This window comes from Diuraphis noxia, unplaced genomic scaffold (assembly GCF_037042655.1).
Source record: "Diuraphis noxia isolate RWA-SAM2 unplaced genomic scaffold, SU_Dnox_SAM2 contig0005, whole genome shotgun sequence".
Taxonomy (NCBI): domain Eukaryota; kingdom Metazoa; phylum Arthropoda; class Insecta; order Hemiptera; family Aphididae; genus Diuraphis; species Diuraphis noxia.
This window is the reverse complement of record NW_028301715.1, coordinates 48,278,529-48,298,485: the sequence shown is the minus strand read 5'-3', so window position 1 is coordinate 48,298,485 and position 19,957 is coordinate 48,278,529. Positions and strand designations below refer to the sequence as shown.

The window sequence follows — 19,957 nt, the reverse complement described above, 5'->3', positions numbered from 1 at the left end:
CGCCCGAAGCGAGCTCTGGCGCGTGCGTGCGCGCGGGTTATCAGAAAAGGATGGTTGTGCGGGGTCGTGTGTTCGGGAACAGAGCACGGTATACAAGATGGCTGCCGACGGCCCGAAACGCTGGGCGCACGCACGCGGCGCGCGCGACGGTGTCACGGACGCAGTAGTAGTAGTTGTGGTCGTCGTTCCCTGTCGTCAGCTTACCCGAACTTGTTCACTAATTGTGACGGGGACCGAGTGACTCCGTTGGTCCGTTGTTGTTGCGGTATTTCCACGATAACAACTTGCAATGCTGCTGCCGTGGCCACCGGTGACGTATTCGCTTTTTCGGACAACTGTCGTAACTCTCGCAGCCGCCGGTTAACCAGCTGTGCGGTCACGTGCCCGAGTGGTCTGTGCGGTAACGAATTATTTGACGGTGAGTGGGTGATGCTCCACAAGCGAATTCCTATATTTGGTCATGATGTACCGCCGCTTCTCTCTTATCAATTGACGGTTGTTTTGCCTGATGGCTGATGTTCACAGATGTATTGTATAGTATAATAATTTTTTTATTCATAGGTTTTGGCCTGGGTATTTCAAGTAATTGTATATAATTTGATCAGTGGTGACTGGTGATGTCCCGCCATACGATATCACCACATAGAGTAATATTACTCTATGCATCACCATTCATCACCGCCGACTCAGTGAATAAAATCAACTCATTGAACAGCTTTAAAGGATTTGGAAATTTCACGGTATTTTACTGTTTTTACTTAAATTGTATTGTTAAAATGTCAATGTTATTAGTTAACTTTAAAACAGTTCAGATTGTATGATTAATGATGATGTTTTATTACAGTTGAACAAGATCAAGATAACGTAGTAAAATTTGTAAATAGGCTGACACCCGAAAAGAACCAGTTACATCGTTGGATTTAAAAAAAAAAAAAATGTTCACAAAAATCACTTGTAGGAATACATCAGTAATTTTTGGTGGACTGTTTAAATCACAATTTTAAACGGATTTAAAAAAAATTTAGAAATAATCCTCTACTAAAATCTAGTAAGACATAAAATTTACCTAGTAGAAGTATGCTAAGAAACTGAAATGATGTTAAGATTATCACATTAGACACATTGGGTAAAATGTTTTTACCCAATATTAAACCAAAAATGTTTTATGATTAAAAACACGAAGTATACCAAAAACCTAATATTTAAAAAAAAAATGAATTATCACTGTAAAAATTGATAATATTTAACACATATAGTGGTCAAATAATAAGTCTGGCCTATTTAAATATCTGTTTCCACCATGCTCTGAAATCAAGAGAGAAATAATAGTTATTTTATGAAGAAAAAATTAGTAAAAGATATTTATTTAGGACTGATTGACAAAATAATTTTTGAAACATTGAATATATAATTACACTTTTATAGTAATTTGCTTTACATTAAATAGGTAAAATTTTTTTTAAAGTACATATTATGTTCCATATTATGTCATGTGCTTATGTAGATTATAAATAAATACAAGTCTCAACTTTATATTTAATTGAATTGAGTTAGGTATTTAATGACAGTTAACTGTTGTATATTATTATAACTTACATTAAGAGCTGGGATTTTTATTCATTTTGTGATTTTTTTTCCAAAGCCAATACATTCAGTGCTCATTTTACAAAATGTGTTCCATAGTTTTTGAGGCGGAATATGTAGTTTTTATTGAAACATTAAATTTTAATGTAATTTTTAGGAACAATTTAGTTTTCTTATGGCATTTAATACCCAAATCTCATTAAGATTTTATTAATTATTTTTAATTTTGATGCATTTTTTGAGTTTTTTTAGGGTATTAATTTCCAAAATCCCAGCCAAAATGTATAATGTAAAAAGCACAATGAGTGAAAATATTGTATAACAATCATGTGGAACGAGAAACGTATATGACTAATCATTTATGTTACTTGTAATGGCAGCACTGTATACGCGGTTTGCCTCTTTCTGCTTATCATTTTAGGACGGGCTTAAATTTCCCAATATTTTGATTACCCAATACCCGATTCAAATTGCAAATACCCCGCCTTAATTTAAAATACAATAGTTCGCCATTCAATTCTATGATTATTTTAAATTTAAATGCTTATGTCTTCTAGTGGTTGTTCATAAATCGTGAATGTTTTACTTATCGCCAAAATTTAAATGCGTTATTTACGCTCAGTGAACTTTACACTGATAATATAATATACATTCCGTTTACTCGGGATAGGCATACAAAAGGACATGAAGTCATGAATTCATGATAAAGAAATTACATGTTTGTTTAGTTGAGATATTATCTACTGTCGATTTTGAGAGGTTGACTGGTAAGATCTGTTATTCATTTTCCTCTTAGTTATACTTATAGTAATATTATAACTCTATTAACTAATCTTTAATCTATGTCTATTAGTATTGTAGTATTCAGTATTGTGTTATGTACATATATATATATATATATATTTTTTTTTAAACACAATTGCATTATTCACATTTATTACAAACTTGATTGTTTATACTTTTTGTCCGTAATTATGGCTTAGAGGCATACAATATTATGCTGCATACTGATACTATGCAATATATATATGAATACTATTTAGTATTCTGTAAAAAAATCCAATATATATATTATTACAGAAATGATTAAAATTGTATGAAAAATAAAATTTAGGATAACCGCCATACTTCACAGTTTTCAACTTTGAGCATGATCTAACTGTTAGTTTTTGCTGTAATTCTTTTAAACAATTTAACATAAACACATGAAATTTTCAATATAATTTGATTTTTTAAGTTATTAATATTTAATACACCCTTTAAAATTTTTATTTACTTTTCTTTAATTGTCAATAATTATTTATAAATTGAGAAAGATGTTTGTCAACGTCATCATTGGCACAAATCACAGGGGTGCGAAGGGTGCTTAGGAACCTTAACTTTAATGCTAGCACCTCGAATCTCGTGATTATTTTAAATTATAACTAAAAATCATGGGTCAAGACAGTTTATTGGACATAACAATTATTCACAAAGAAAGAGATAAAAAAAAAAAAGGTAGTGCTTAATAGATGTCTAGTGTAATTACATATTCCAGGTATAATAATAATGAAACTTCCATAATATTATAACGAACTTCTAAATAAAAATCATCATTCAACTCTCATCAATAACTTTCCCAAAAGTAACAATCGGAAAGCAAATGTGCAGGCTTGGTTGATCAAAAAAAATGTTGAATTTTCACAATTGGAAAATCTAACTGAACTTAGACAAAGAGTTAAAGCGTTAATACCATTTGAAAAAAAATATGAATTGGATGTATTGGCATTGGAAATGGGCCACTAAGTATTTCGACTTCCACTGTACCATTGTCAATATAATCCAATTGAGCTATTATGGGCCCAGGTAAAGAATCAAGTGGCAAAAAACAACAAGATATTTAAAATGGTTGATATTGAAAAGTTGACTCACAAAGCATTAGATGCGGTTACTCAACAAGATTGGGAGAAGTGTGTGAGACATGCCGAAGCATTGCAAGACCAAGATAACGAAAAATAAAAATTTTGAGGGATAGTATGTTGGAGCCAATCATTTTGACTTTGTTACCTGATGACAGCGATTGGGAGGAGTCCAGTGACGATGAAGGAAATTCTGAACAACATATTATAATTATATTCACTTGTATTGTTATTTTTTTATTCTGCTATTATATTGTGTTGTATTTGTTATGTTTGTTTTGCTATTATTATATTACAATATATACAGGCGTATTTGAAAAAGTGCGGTAAAGTATATTTTTGTTTGTAACTACTACAACAAATAATCAGCTTGGATCGTGGCGGCCAGCCGTCACTTTTCGTGAGCCGGAATATAGAAATTCTTTTTACAGGTAATATATATATATTTTATTATTATACTTAGGGATTCTTAAAGTTCATATAATGGATTTGCTTAATAATGAGGTCATGGATTTTTCAATCAGAATTATAAAAAAAAAAAATTTAAAGTGTAGATCAATTTATATAATACAATATATATTATATAAAATATATTTCACACAATATATCTTATATAAAAGCTAAAATTAGTGCAATATATATATTTTTTTATATGTATAGTAATAGTCTAATGACAAAGTAATGCAAAAATAAAATTAACTATACTATGTGGAATTGTTGAATTGGGTCTTGATAGTAAATTACAGATTCATTCTGACTGTTTTGTCCAAATATTTTTGTATAACTTGTATCATTTGCTATATACAAAAATAAAACATAAATAAATTATATCAATATAATTTAAAACAAAATTAAGTCAGGGGAAAATTAATGAGACAAAAAACTTACAGAACACATCATCCGACAGTTCTTCAATTCCAATTGATTTGTCTCCTTTTGTAGCCTTCAAACATTCAAATATACATGTATTAACATATCTTATTCTTAAGACAGGAAGCAAGTATAATATTACCTCTCTATATTTTTGCAAATACAGTTTTAAGGGTTCCACATAATTATCAAAACCTAAATTAGACATTGCATAAAGAATATCTTCTCCATTAATAGTTTTACGTTTTTCTTGGAAACATCTGTCACTAGCTTCACTGGTTATGAAACTTATAAATTCAGAAACACATTCTTGTACACATTCTCGAGCATCTTTTGCTATCTAACAATAGTATTTAGGGTTAGATTAGGTTAGGCTAACACTTGCAATATAATATTGTTAATTTATAAGCCAACCTTTCCACCTTCAGGTATGGATTTTTTCATAATTTTTGCAATATTGGCAATAGGAAGGAATCTATCTTGTTCTCGAAGTGGTTTGCCAAATTTAAGTTCATACACTTCTCCTTGATTTGATGAGTCATCTTCATTGTCCAATGTGACCATTTCCACACCATCTTGGGCATCTTGTCCTAAAAAACAGAAAATAGGAATTTTATAAATCTGAAATGGGTAAGTTGTTAATTGATATACAAATATAACAATTTAATAACATCTTAAAAAAAATTTCTGTAATCATAGAACGTATATATAGTCGTAAAATTAAAATTATAAAGGTACTGGAGTGTTAATTGTGTCATTTGAAGACTGGCTTACAGAAATTATACTTTTGATAATCTAACAAGTGGGATTTTGGATAAAGTTGAATTACTGTGAGGTATGTTATAATTACTTACATTTTATCATAAATTATGTTGTTTTTTCACTTTTTAGTAAAATAATGATTGAGTGAAATACCCACTGATTAATTGTAAGGAGTAAAACTTTTTTTTTTCAAAATGAAATGTTGATATCAAAAATAGAAGAAGAAGGAGTTTTTAACACTTTACAGAACATAATATTACTATTATTATTTATTTAATATTTTGAGCATAATTCTTAGTATGTGCCTTTTCTAAACTTCCGAAAAATACAGTACAGTGGTTATTATTATGTTTATACTTTAAAAATGCTATACTTGCAAACAATTCTGATAATAGTCTGATAATTAAATACTTAATAGTTTGATTAACATTATGTAGGTATTGTGGGATTATTTATTGACTATCGTTGGTTGAAAATCGAAATTGGGAAAAAACCTAAAATTATCTTCAAAGCCAATAATACCGTCTAGTTGCATTGTATATATTGAATTTGCCAGTAATACATCTGTACTATCAAAACATCTAACCTAATGTTTGGTATTTTGGGTAAACTGAAATTATTATTTTTTATTTTTTATTTTATGAACAAAAACCTCAATATGTTTTTCATATTTATAATTTATGTACCTACTACATATTAAGTTTTATTCTTATATAATAAATAATAAATAGGTAAGAAGTATAATAAAGTTTATATCCTATAAATGTATGCAAATATACTATCAAAATGTTTGTAAATACTAAATGTCTAAACAGTAAGTTTTACTGAATAAGATACATTTACCTATTTAATTTCAAAAAAAAAAATACAGTGAGTTGTTGACAGTTAAATTGTACCTAATTTGCGAGCGAATTGAGCGGTTTTGTGTGGTTTATTTTTGTGGTTGGGTGGTCTTTGGGGAGAGTTGAACCATCTTTTTTTAATGAACCCATAGTTGAATCAATAGTTAACATATAATTTTATGCATGTGATCATTAAACATTTTAACTGTAAATTACCCGGGATTACCTAACTAACTAATTAATGAATCGTATAAATACACGTCAATTCATGTTTATAATATTATCGACTCCGCTTAAATTCAACCCCATAGAAATAAGAAACATAAGTAATATACCTTTCCACACTTTCTACAAGTAACCTAAACAATATCTGATATTAATATTGTAATGCACATATTTCTTTTCACATACTAACCTTGGGATAAGAAATTTTGATGGTCGTCTGTTAAGAATTCTTCGGTCAAATCATCGCTGTCGCTGCTGTTCATCGTTAGATCGAGGTAAGATTGGACGGCCACCGCGGAACTCAATCGTCGACTCGAAAATTGAACAAATACCTACCACACGCCAAACTGGAATGTCACAAGTACGACGTACTCGGCACGGACTCAACAACTAAAGCCACTCAAAAACGAATTTCAAACTAGAAACGAATGCGGTGAACGACTTAAACACGTAAGTCACAAATAATAACTAACAATCAGAAGAGTCGTTGTTGTGTTCAAAGTTTAAGTCACAGGAGCACGGGACACGGACAACGTACCGAGATAAGTGCGTTTTTTTTTTTTATTGAATTTTGATAATAGCAATAACAATATTGACGTAATATTGTGTTTGTGTTATTTAATATTGATAACAGTTAATTGTTGCAAATCATGTTTGAACAGTGTAGTTGTATAATGTCTGTGCAGTCTATGATATTGAAATGAAACGCCTGATTTACAACAACCCGGATTGAGTTTACGTTTATTACCTTACGATTGAAGATAATGTTTGGAGAAGGAAAAAAAAATTGTGGTTTACCTTACACTACAACTCATTTGTGCCGATTTGAATAATTATTGTGATATTGGAAACTATAGTTGGTTTTTAAGGGGCTTAAAGTAGGCAATTTAACACACATTAATAAAAACAAATATTATTTATAGTGAATACACATTACCAGTGAACTTAGAAGTTAGTACGTTCACTCATCAGTACATGCTTAACACTGATTTCATTATAACAGTAGAGCGAGAAAACAAGAGTTACATAGAGGTAATATTGTGACATTATATTCATAGTGTCTTTTTGACATACAAATTACATATATAACAGATAAGACTATATGAGAGTGACTTTAAACGTAAGGAAAGCTAATGGAAAAAAATGACCAAATATAGTCAGGTGCTAGTGTGGAACACGGATTTTGTCGTGCATAATAACTTAGAATTTCAATTTTATATTAGAACCGACAATCGTGATCTAAAAACATTTTTTTCTTTTGCGATGAGAGAAACTGATATACCTAATACATATGCCATTTATAACTTACTCTACTAAAAATAATATGGGAACAACTTAATTCTTGAAGTTTTCAGTAGAAACAATCTGAATGCTAGAGTTTGTTGTTTTACTGTACTATTCTTATTGTTAAAGTTGGACAATTTTTTAATTTTACCAAAACTTGGATAACCCTAGCTCGTATTTAAAACATTGTTTTACATCAATTTTAATGTACCTACTTGGTTTTCCCGAGTTCTTACTAGAGTTACTTCCTTTCTAAGTTTTTATAATTACTGCATTTAAATCGTATATTGATTATATAATTAAAGCCAACAGTAGGTAAGTCGATAAAGAGGTCTACATTATAAAATTAGTGGCTTGGTGAGGCACGGTCGTACGCTCAATCTGCGGAAACGCACTGAGCGTACGTACCGGTCGCAGTTACTAGCTCCCGGATGGGTGACCACCCGGGATTTTTAGCAACATATCCTTGCCACACATACACAAACACGTGTTACAACCCTATATACCCACTTAAAAACCTACAAACAAACATACAAAAATAACCCCTACCGTACCACCCCACACCCAATGGCCTATGTTGCCGCGGGTTCTCCTTACAAAAAAAAATAATTATTAAATTAACATGCCTATGTCATTTTAATACAATAATTGAGTGATAGCTGATAAGACATTCGACATAATATTATTATAATGGTTTAAATTGGATGTCATACTAGAAAGACGTTGACTGTAAAATGCGTTTTAATATTTATATATCAATAACGTGAAAAAAGTATTCATATTTGTAAAATATAAAAGCAATAGTTTTTAAACAGAACAAATATCATTCTTTTGCATGAATGAGTAATATTGATAAAATAAAAATGACACTGAAAAAATAACTTTATGTTACACTACAACTTAATGGGTCAATTACAAGCTACTAAATCATGTCTGGGATCCATTAGCTCACCGCCATTGATTCATTAAATGTAAAATATTATGTGTTTTTTTTATACGACTCGGAATTCAACTAAACAACTAATAGAGTCCAAATTCAATAACTGAAGTTATAATATAGTATATCTACGTTTTCAGAAGTTAATGCGATGTGAATTTGTTGTCGCTAACTATCGTTCAGCATATTTTGTTCTCAAGTTTCAAGTGTACATCGATGGCTCGATGTGTTTATATTCGAATTCAAATCAACTTTTATGAAAGTTGTTGAACCCTTAGTTTCTAATTTGTATTTGCATAGTAATCTTAATTCATGTTTTTTTTTCAGCACAAAACCACCACGAAACCACCTGAAAACAATGTTTAAGCTAACCAAGGTGTACTGACATGCAGGACCTCTTGAAAGGTAATTTTGAATACCTATACTTATTTAAATATTTTTACAATTTTAATTTTAATCAAAACGAAATTGTGGCGTCCTCACTATAATAAAGTTATAGTAATTTTAGTGACGATATACCAGACACTCCCTTAGATCATACACAATTATCAAACATCAGTTTTTAAAATTCATATTATAGGTTGTTTTTTTTTTTTTTTAAGGCGTTGGAACAAGACGTTTGAATGTTTGATGTAGGCCTAAACATTTCATAGTTTTTAACTGAAAACTGTTTTCGGCGAATTTCAAACAATAAAAAATCGTATATAATGCTACCGAATCGCATACATTGTGCGCTGTTCTTGGTTTATGTACAGATTGATATAATTTTATTACGTTAATTGATTCAATCGGCAGACGACAGAAATATTATTATTGACGTCTGAAATTCGAAACTTCGGGTAATGCAGTGTCAGACGTGGTGGTATAGTTCATCACTGCAATGTCATCTATATATATATATTATATATATTATAGCTATGACATGACATGGTTTACCGAATGAAACATAAATCATTTAATATATTATTATACATTACATACGCGTGCGTCATTGATAACTGTGCCGCGTAACGAGGAAAAAAACGCGGCATTAAGATGATTTATCGTTTTGGGTATCGCGATTGAGTGGATTTCATTTTTATTTTTCGAACACCATTGTAGGCAAATAACCATGCAGGTAATGCGATTTTATTTTCGGTCAGACATGCGAAATCGAGTTTAAACGTGTATTATTCGCTTGTCCCATCCGAATGAATTATTATACAGCACGCTCCTCGGAAACCTTCTCTAAACGATACGAACCTGCACGACGGGTAGATAAGCATTAACGACTGACATTTATAATGGATGCATAATATATACTTACATGAAACATACGTGAAGGTACCTGTCATACAATATATTATATGTAGTAAGCTGACAGCAATCACGTCTAACGAGAGCGGGGCGTTGCACGTTGCAGCAAGTGTACAATTTTCTTATATTTTACGACCAATCTATAGATCTTGCACAGCAATTTGTTTTCGCGAAAAATATTTACCATAATCTTACTCTCAATCTGCGCGGAATCTCACCCATAGACCCAGTGACGCCCAGACAGGTTAGTATAAATTATAAGTACTGTAACTACAGCACGTGTTCTCGAAGGGGGTGGGTTACTTTTGAATAACTGATGTCATGTCACAGGGAAATTCTCGAATTTATATTAATTTATAACACATAAACCATAGTCTATAATAAATAATAAATATCGAATGATTATAATTGAGTAAATTTAGTAAAACTTTGGAGTGCAGCAAGAATATTCTTGTATTAGTTGGTTGTATTGGTCTCACCTAATCACTCACCGACCGTAGCCAAATACGGCAGAATTATAATATTATTACTGCATTATCATATTAATGTTATAATTATCATTATGGTAACGATTTGTGTATGTATGATAAAAACCTCAGTTTATTTTCAACAAGTAATGTAAGTATATAACGTATAAATATCAAGTTTCCATTGTATATTATGCACAAGTTATACAATATATTTTATTATTATGTTTAAAAAGTACGAGAGATATGAATTTTAAAAAGGAATTTACCAATAAATCAAATATATATATATATATATATATTATATTCGTATAGTATATAATGTATATATAGTAGTAATAATAAGGTAGAGTGGCATACATTAGTAATGATAATAACAGTGTAACAACAATAATAACAGTTATAATAACAATATAATGGTTGGTATTGGGTACTGTTGTTATCAGTATTATTATCGTTACCATGCCACGCCGTTTATATAAATCAAAAACAACGAGGAGGACTTAAATTAGGAAGTATAGACAAAAAGCGCACTTTATTCAGCTTAAATATATAGATGATTAGGTATTATTGATGATTTCATTTATCTTTACAAATCAAATATAACAATATTAATAACTTACTCGTTTTGAATGAAATCAAAAATAATAGTATCAAGTATAAGACTAAGATAATAGAGGAGCATAGACAAGTTAATAATTTTTCATAGACACCGTTTGAAAATATACCGAAATTACGTTATGGGCAGTAACACAATAAATAGTTTCGGTTCAAACAATATATAATTATCATATTGTCTTGCGTTTTTTTTTTCATTTCATTCTTTTTTTTTTTATAAATGTTTGTTTAGAAACCGAAGTTGGTATATATATTATATATATATATAAAAAAAATGTTAAAAAATTATTATAAGTGCATAATTACAATAAAATATTAATACAAAAACAACACATTGCTTAATACGTTTACCCTGGTTAATCATAATGACGATATATAGTAAATGTTTGTTATAACAATCTAAAACCGAAATTTAACAGATTCGACTAAAATATTCAACGTCTAAGTTATATATTATATAAAAAATAAAGGCCCCTATACTTGAACTTACAAACATATGATTATAGCAATAGATTAATATTATCATTAGCACAATACTAATATAATAATTATTTATAGCAACATAAAATAAGAAACAATCGATCGATATGTATGGTACGGTTGGTTGGGTTTGGGAAATTAACATAATAAAAATAACGAGTGTTTTGGATAAGAGTTTGGAAGGTAACTTTTGAAACAAAATCTCGTATAAAGTTTTCAACGTAGGCCACCTGCACATTATGTAGTTTACAATAGTTTTGCTAGCTTAAATAGTTAATTCATATAATATACACATATTGTTATAATATTAATATAAATATTGGTTTTTAACATTAATTTACAATACAATTGATAAAAAATAATTTGAATATATCGATGTTTTATCACATATTTTATTTTGTAAATAATATTCAACGATGCGTTGGGTTAAATAAATTTTTTTTACAATACGAATACGAATTAATTATTGCTGTGAAAACAATATTACATGTGAAACCCTTTTGACCAATAAAATAATTGGGTATTAGGACGGATATAATATAAATTATAACCTATTGAATAAAAAAATAGGTGTTTCCCAAAAATGTTGAATATTACCAAGTAAATAATGCAAATTTGGAATAAGAGTAGGGTATAAGAATGAGGCCTATTATTATTACTATTATTTCTCTCCCCCCCCCTGACACATAATATTATAGTTTACGCCAAGTTCGTCAGGAAGTTTTAAAATGTTATATATTCTGTAAAATGCTCAATAGCCAAGAAAAAATAGTATTAAACGATTATAATGAAAATTACTTAACGACACTAAGAAATGTAAAATTACAATAAAATAATCGAGCGAATGGAATGAAAACAAGAACAATAAAATTAATCTCTCTACACGAAATCAACAAGATGGATGCGTACTAGAAGAAAACAACATGATGTATAATGGAAGACGTTATTAGTCAATATATATACTTATATTGTATATTAAAATATATATAACACGTGTATGGTATAGTTTAATACTAACATTAGAGTTGCAATAGTTAAAAGCATTTAAATGGGTATTATATATAGGTAGGTATAGGCATGTAGGTATAACGATGGATGTTTAAACATGTATAGCTTTTATGTTTAATGTTTCACAATAAAATGACCGATATTTCGTATTATCAAGTCGTCGAGTCCAAGGAAATGTACATTACATAACATTATATACTTGAGTCAGAGTGTTAGAATAGGCGTGATCACCCGTAAGACATGAAGACGATAATGCGTTCCGCGATCACGCATCCGACCGGATGGTAATCGGTTTACGGATCGATTACACGATTTAGCCATCATTGGCCATAGGTTCCGGAGTAGACAGGCCTGTTCGAAACAACAACTACAGCAAAGGCATTACACAACGATTTGTCGGAACTTCCGGGGAAAAAATGACGTCCCATCTCGGTACGGATGGTACGATAATATATTATCATATTAGTATGCAGAATATTGTAATTGTGTCCTACGTATAGTGCTAGGAATAGGTAACGGTACAACAACATTACCGCGGCTGGTATGGATGAATATTATTTTTGTACAAAAATATTGGTTTGTTGAAAACAGCAGAGCGCATTTAATATATAGTGTAATAGGTGGGTAGATTTCGTCGGTATTGCGAGATGGCGCACCTGCAGTATATTATATTATTATAGTGTCCCCCTTTAAACAGTAGAATTTTAATTTACCTAAATATTGTACTGTGAATTTAGAACAACAAATGTTTAAATATTAAAATTTTCAAAGCCACCTTAAAATTAGTGGTGTTCACCCTATTCCATCCAAACGCCCCGGTACTCCGGGTACCTATATCTACCACACAGAAAGTTTTACGATCATTAAAACCAAACACTGCATTGTATTAAGTTGAATAATTAATTTTTAATTTGAGAATGGTCCCGTTGATTTGTTTAAAACTCAAAATGTTGGTCAATTTTTAATGTGTTTTTTCTTTCAGAATTTATTACTACGAACGTAAATATTTTTTTTTTTACACGAAAAACGAATAATATGAAAAAGACCAACGTTATTATTTCGCTTCAAAACTATCACTTTTCCGACTATATTACAATAAAAATATTGCAACAAGAACTTCCATTGTGTTTGTGCCCTTGTTAAGTTATTACTATTCACAACTCTTACTTGATAGATATTCATTATTATTATTTTTTTTTTGTACAATAATATATCGAACTTAATTTATTATTTTAACTAGTCTTAATTTTTTGTTTTCAATGGAAGACTATTGGTGATGAATACCCACGTCGGTTTGCGTTTACGACCCCTGCACGGACGACTGGTCTTCCTGTCTGGTCTCCGACTTGAGCTTCACGAATTCCTTAGCAACGTCATCGTTGTACCTCTGTGAAAGTATCCGCAAAATCGTCCACCCAGTCTCGTTCATTTGTATCCGCCTGCCGAGGCCTAACCACTCACCGGTACGGACCTTAACGAGTAAATAATGAGACAAACAGATGAAACGATAGAAGAAGTTTTTCGAAAATGTTATTGCTATCCCAATTTATTGTTAATTACCATTATGGGAACGTGTCGCATCTGCAAAACCGCCACGCCAACGAGCCGATCTTCCCGAGCAAAACAGTAGTCTTTCACACAAAAATGCAATTCGTAACATTCCAAATCTTCGATTGCGCTAATCGAACTGTTCAAAAAGAAAAAAACCGATTTTGTCTAGTTCGACGTAGACTAAAATATTATAATAATATACTTACAATACGAACGCTTCGTTGTATCTAGGGCTCCAACTGCCCGACTTGCTCTTCGTCGACTGTTTTCTTTTCTTGTCCGCTAGTCTCGGTCCAATGAGGTTTACCTCGACGAACGGTCGAAACATACCGGTCGTTGGCCATACCAGCGTGTTAGCAGCAACCACTGTCATAGAGTAACCCACCCCATTTGTAGTGTTATTATATAGATAATGTAATAATAATAATATAATGCTTATAATATGAAAAATTGCGCTATGCAGAAAATATGACTTGTTAAAATAATGCTGGATATTAATTATTATGTTTAGCAGAATATTATAGCATTATCATAAAATAATTTCTATACATATTTTAAGTGCGTAGTTGTAATATTGTAATATTTTAGTGCGTTGGTTCGTTTTAGAGGAATAATTACTTTTGAAAAGTACCTATTATGAATACCGCGGTACACTACTCGAGTACGCGTATAAGAGCACCTATATATAACTCTTACTATTACGACTTTTATACTAGAAATAATGTACACAACTATAATTGTTTAATGATAAACCCGAAAAGTATAAAAGTGTGTCGTAATAAAGACGAAAAATTATTAACATAATAGCTGTGTACGTCGTGCTAACAGAAAAATTCAGTAGTATTAATATGTATATTTGGTTCGTTTTCCGGATGTGATGTGTGTTTAATTATTATCATAGAAAATATAATAATATTCTCATATTACTATTGTTAAACGATAGTATAGTTCACTTATGGGGTTATTTCGGGAATTAGTATTTTTATTTTTATATAAGGCGGTAAAGTTCGATATATTATTTATGAGGCGAACATAATATATTATATTCCATTTTATATTTTTCCATAAATATAAGTAATATATTGGGGTAAAATGAGATTTTATTAGATGCAAGCGAAAAGAGAAACGAGTGCGATTTTATGTATTTTCGTAAACCAAACTAGATTGCGTTATTCCATTATTAGAAATCAATGTGAGATTTTTTTTATTGAGGAATGAGTATTAAAAGTGACGTGAACAGTATAGGTTTTATGGTTTCAGCGTGTTTTATGATTTTATATTTTTTTTGGTTTTGTGTCATGTGAACATCATATTATAAAAAGAAAAATATATCACATGTTCAACACAAACATTTTTTTTTTTTTAAGTAAATATAATAGGTATGAAATCAATGTAAATACGTAGAGTTAAGTAAGAAAAGAATCAATACAATAGCCATTTAGAAAACAAACCGAAAAAAGTGTATTAATAAACTTTCGCAAATACAACAATAAATAACTATTGGTAGTTACTCTTACTTATTGTTATTTTTGAATGTCTACGAATGTTGTATTAATGTAAAATATACACAATTATTTTCAGTTTTGAATGAAAATTTTCGATTTATTATTAAAAATTGAAATCTTAACTAAGAAACATATAGGTAGGTAGTCATAAATATTAAATATAATGCATACCTGTTACAGTGAGCTTAAATTCGTTATTTGTTGGATGTGTTTCAATGTAAACGTTAATAGAAATTTCTCCATAAGGTTCTTCATATACGTAATTTTCTAATTATAAATATGTAAACAAAAAAATTAAAACAATTTTTCGTTAATAACTTTTAAACATTATCATAAATATTTGAAACTACTTTTAGTCATGCGAAGAAAGTACAAAACATCGGGTTTTCTTGTTCTTTTGTATATTATAATATACACAAAATATAAGAACTTATTAACTTATTATAGTAGCTATAATATACTTTAATAAGTACCTGTTATGTACCCATAGATACTATAATATTACATCATACATTTTTTTTTTATAAATCCTTATTAATATATCAAAATACCTAATACCTATATAACTGTTTATACGATTATGAGTAATTTTAAAGAGCTTAAAAAATAATGTGTACTTTAGAGGTTATATTTTTACCTTGTAATGGTCTCCTTGAAATTTCAAATAGTTTTTCCATTCGACTTCCCATTGATTTTACATCTTCTTCTGCTTCATCTAACGCTTCTTCCTCTTCTGTTTCGTCGTCTTCGTCATAATCCATTTCGTCCATTTCATCTTTTACTTCAGTACCACTCATCAGTGACGGTTGCCGGGGTAATGGATCATTTTTTTGTGGCACTTTATAGCATAAAAACATTCATTGTTAACAAGTAATAACACAACTAAAATCCATTAATTAGACCTATGGTAAAAAATAAAAAACTCTCCTCCACTCTTTCTTATTTTAGTGATATTATAAATAAAACACACCTTGATGCAATTGTGACAACACAAACGTCTTGATCAGTTCGTCTGTGGATCTTGTATAAAGTGACAAAGCATAGCACAGAGACAAAAGGTCTGAGCTCTTATCCAAATACTTCTTTTTTAGTCCATTTCCGCCGGCATGGAAATATGTCTTGATTGTTTTCAGTGCGGATTCTAAGACCCTGCATTGCTTAGTGTTCAAGTTCTTTTCCATATCCTAAGCAAATACATAATTTTTGGTTAAAAAAAATAATCAGTTGATTATTTTTTCGCAAGAATAATTGTCCGGTAATATAGGTTCGGTTGGTGGTCGATATTAGCTATTTTTTTCCATAAAGGCATTGCATTTTTAAAATATTGTTTTTGTCATAGTGCTATATACGTGTAACTAAAAACTATATTGTCAATGAACTTAACCCTAATATATCTAACGCAGTCTGTTTTAGTTAAAAGTTATAACATATTTTGTTTATCGTGTTTCAGAAGTATCCAGAAGAAGTCAATGTTTAAAAGAAAAACACAATGTTTGTTATTTATTATATAATACGATTTCGAATATTTTATTTGCATTTGATAAAAACTTGAAACTTATTTTTTATATAACTACTAAATTTTTATGTTTTTAGAAATAAAATTCCGATTTCTCACTCTCCAAGTTTTTTACCAAATACATTGGTACATATTATATATTACATATTATAATATTATTATGGTGAAAAAATGATTACGGAAAAATTACATAGACATATTATAGGTAGGCATTGATTAATTGCCTGTATAAAACTCCTCGTGATCATAAACGTATTAGTTATCGAAAATAAATACAAAAATACCATATTATTTTAGAAGTATGATGTATCGAAAAAATAGACCCAATAGTGTTGTCGATTTTGAGTTGTGTGGAAAAAAATTGTCCATTTGAGAACGAGTTTACTGAGTTTACTTAAGTCAGTTGTTACTTGTTAGACATATTCTTTTTATTAATGTTGCGTTATAAAATAATTTGTATAATTACCATCACTCCAGTTAGAGCATTTTTAACGTCTTGCTTTCCAGCCATGTGATTTCTTATTAATCTGGACATGTCTTCAATTCTAGCATTAGCTGCCAGTGATCTAGCGTTTTCACTAAGGTTTTTCAATATCATCTGAATTAAAAATAACGAGTTTATTAAAACAATTACATTAACCTCATAAATTGTATAGTTTTGTGTTATTTATTTTAAGTAATATCTCTTACACTTTTATCCATCATTGGTGGTAGAACTACTGATCTTTCCAATATTCTTATCACAAGTTTCCACAATTCACGAAGAATTCGTTTTAGAACGGGTTTCTCGCAAGTTTGAGCAAATAATGATAACGAGCCATCCATTAGATCCATCAATGGTCTTAATATTTCGTCTACTTCCATCATGGACACTTGTTGGGGATTTTGGCTACCTCCTTTGATACTTTGCAATAACTCACCCAGTTCTTTGACACTTTTTTTAATTTGAGGTTCCAAACTAAAACATTTGATCACATTTTTTTTTTTGTATAATTATTTTTGGTATGGAAAATATAAGTCTTAAGCTTTTAAGACATTTATCACTTAAACACTTCGAAAATGTTGGTATTTTAGTAGGTTATCAATCAAATAATCTATGTATATTATTATACATGTGCATAAGAATAAGTCAAATATTATTTACACATACCTTTTTCCGAATTTTCCAGATAGTTCATCTAAAGCTTTTAATAATTGTGTTTGTAAGTCGTTTAGAATATCTGTAGCATCTTCTTCCAGTTGTTTACCACCCATTGATTCAAACATTTTTGTTAGTTGAACTCGTAGTTGTTGGATGTTATTCATTAATATACAAGCCTATAAATTCAATAAATTAATTTAGTATATGCGTTGTAAACAACATAAATATATATACACGAGTAAAATATTTTTAACTTACAGTTCTTTCATCTAGCTCTTTAGCGTCAAATTCTTTTTGAACTATGTCTACGTATGCCAATAACACTTTGACAATTGTTTTGGCAAGTCTCTTCATGTATCGATTGGATATCTCAGGGTCAGGACATTCCAATTTTGATATAACCCCAAAACATTGTGTAAGCTGAGTGAATACGTCCACCACTGAGTTGGAAAATAACGCATGCTCCGAACTTCTTTGAAACTATAATTATAAAATAAAGTTTAAAAAACTTTCAGATCAAAGTTCAAGAACTTTGCGACGCCTGCTCACCCCATCTTTTTTGTCCCTGTTAAAAGCTCCGTGCAAATATTCCAAAGATACGTCGTCGTTCTCGTTAAGCCATTGCATTACGAACGGTTCAAACCAAGATGGGTACTCGGGAATTGCGTCTTTGTACGGCGGTGCGTCTTTTACATAATTAGTAAACAGCCATTTTACTTTGAAATGTAGGTTCATGTATGCTGAAGTTTTACAAAGCCTGTGTGTTTCATGCTCTTCTAGGGCATACTTCATGTCTACGGCGAAGAAGCTCCACATTGTTGCCGCGGACAACTGTAATAAATATTTTGATTTATAAGCATGCGTCATAAGATAAAATACTGTAATATTATGTTATGTAAACAATACTATTAATAATATATTAGATAATTATTTACCTGTCCTATATTGAGTTCTGCTGGGAATTGACTTAGAACAGGTGCATAACTATTTCTATCTTCTTCAATTACGGAAGCAACGAGTGCTACAAGCTTATCCCAAAAGCCTAAATCATCTAATTTTGGTCCCGTGTCTTCATCTCTTTTTTCATTTGGATCAGTCTTTAAAACAAAACAGTTTATTTAATGAGCAATTACTAAGTAATTTTAAATAATGTAATACATTCATAATATATATTTTTGATATATGATAGTTTAACTTTTAAAAATTTAAAATCGTCCGATTAACAGTGAAATTATTAATATCATTAAAATTTAAAATAAATGAAATTGTTTTACTGAAAACATTTCAGCCAAATAGGCAAATGTTTAACATTTAATTTCGAAAAGCGTAATAAATACCTGATATTCTCTGCCGTATAAATCATAACAATTAGCAAACAGAAATTGATAAGTGGACCTTAGACATGCTTTGACGCAGTCCTTGACGACGGTACTAGCTCTGGGCGGACTTGAAAGTTCTTGTACCTAAATCCAAATTATGTAATAATTGTTGTGCTACTGTATACCTGAGTTATGTTTTTTTTTAAAAGAAAATACCTTCATTCTGAAAAATGTGATACTGGTCAACAAATCGACAGTCGATTTAAGATCCATTAATTTTTCTTGACTGGATGCCGGAAAGTTATTTCTATACATTGATAAATCTATTCTGAGCGAATTATGTAGCTGATCAAGCAGCTTTACGAATTTTTCTTTCTATAAATAATGAAAAAAAAAATTTATACCATGACTGGAAGTAAATAGTTACATTATGTTTTTTTTATCAGCAATGATAGTTACTCCGAAATTAGATGCTGCGAAACGGTCGCTTGCGCTAACGGCGGAACTAGATGTTGTGTGTGCATAGTAGGCATTGATATTCGCCAACAAAGTACTCATTACCGCTGGGACGCCAGGGCATAAATATTTCGTTGAAAGACAATGAAAGTGTCTGGAAAGAATACGAAATTATTCCTATAAATATAATAAGTTTTA

The 19,957-nt window shown here is 30.2% G+C and overlaps 2 protein-coding genes and 1 long non-coding RNA gene across 12 annotated transcripts in view; 1 reads left to right on the top strand and 2 right to left on the bottom strand.

Annotated features, from left to right (window-relative positions):
- The first annotated feature begins 70 nt into the window (after positions 1–70).
- LOC107165407 (uncharacterized) lies at positions 71–3,803 on the top strand. 2 transcript variants are annotated; one of them, XR_001506088.2, is made up of 3 exons: positions 71–418; positions 562–740; positions 845–3,803. It is a non-coding gene; the product is annotated as an uncharacterized LOC107165407 (long non-coding RNA). The 2 variants fall into 2 exon arrangements; XR_016192163.1 differs by having other exon boundaries at positions 71–495.
- Positions 3,804–4,024: 221 nt separating this feature from the next.
- Positions 4,025–6,820, bottom strand: Nf-YB (nuclear factor Y-box B). The gene is made up of 5 exons (XM_015513605.2): positions 6,372–6,820; positions 4,767–4,942; positions 4,495–4,692; positions 4,371–4,425; positions 4,025–4,279 (listed from the first exon to the last, which is right to left on the bottom strand). The coding sequence occupies exons 1-5, from the start codon at positions 6,442–6,444 to the stop codon at positions 4,182–4,184; spliced, it is 600 nt and encodes a 199-aa protein (XP_015369091.1). The 5' UTR covers positions 6,445–6,820; the 3' UTR covers positions 4,025–4,181.
- A 3,848-nt stretch (positions 6,821–10,668) lies between these two features.
- The window catches only part of unc-13 (protein unc13 homolog), a 184,946-nt gene continuing 175,657 nt past the window's right edge, over positions 10,669–19,957 (bottom strand). For all 9 annotated transcript variants that reach the window (XM_089229892.1, XM_089229890.1, XM_089229894.1 and 6 more), the window contains 15 exons: positions 19,763–19,913; positions 19,520–19,678; positions 19,322–19,447; positions 18,920–19,081; positions 18,534–18,815; positions 18,243–18,464; positions 17,994–18,160; positions 17,534–17,801; positions 17,310–17,441; positions 16,298–16,511; positions 15,965–16,165; positions 15,499–15,594; positions 14,029–14,188; positions 13,832–13,958; positions 10,669–13,742 (listed from right to left, as the gene is read on the bottom strand). In XM_089229892.1, the coding sequence (XP_089086018.1) occupies positions 13,572–13,742; positions 13,832–13,958; positions 14,029–14,188; positions 15,499–15,594; positions 15,965–16,165; positions 16,298–16,511; positions 17,310–17,441; positions 17,534–17,801; positions 17,994–18,160; positions 18,243–18,464; positions 18,534–18,815; positions 18,920–19,081; positions 19,322–19,447; positions 19,520–19,678; positions 19,763–19,913 (2,638 nt within the window). In that variant the 3' untranslated portion in view covers positions 10,669–13,571. The remainder of the gene's footprint in view (positions 13,743–13,831; positions 13,959–14,028; positions 14,189–15,498; positions 15,595–15,964; positions 16,166–16,297; positions 16,512–17,309; positions 17,442–17,533; positions 17,802–17,993; positions 18,161–18,242; positions 18,465–18,533; positions 18,816–18,919; positions 19,082–19,321; positions 19,448–19,519; positions 19,679–19,762; positions 19,914–19,957) is intronic.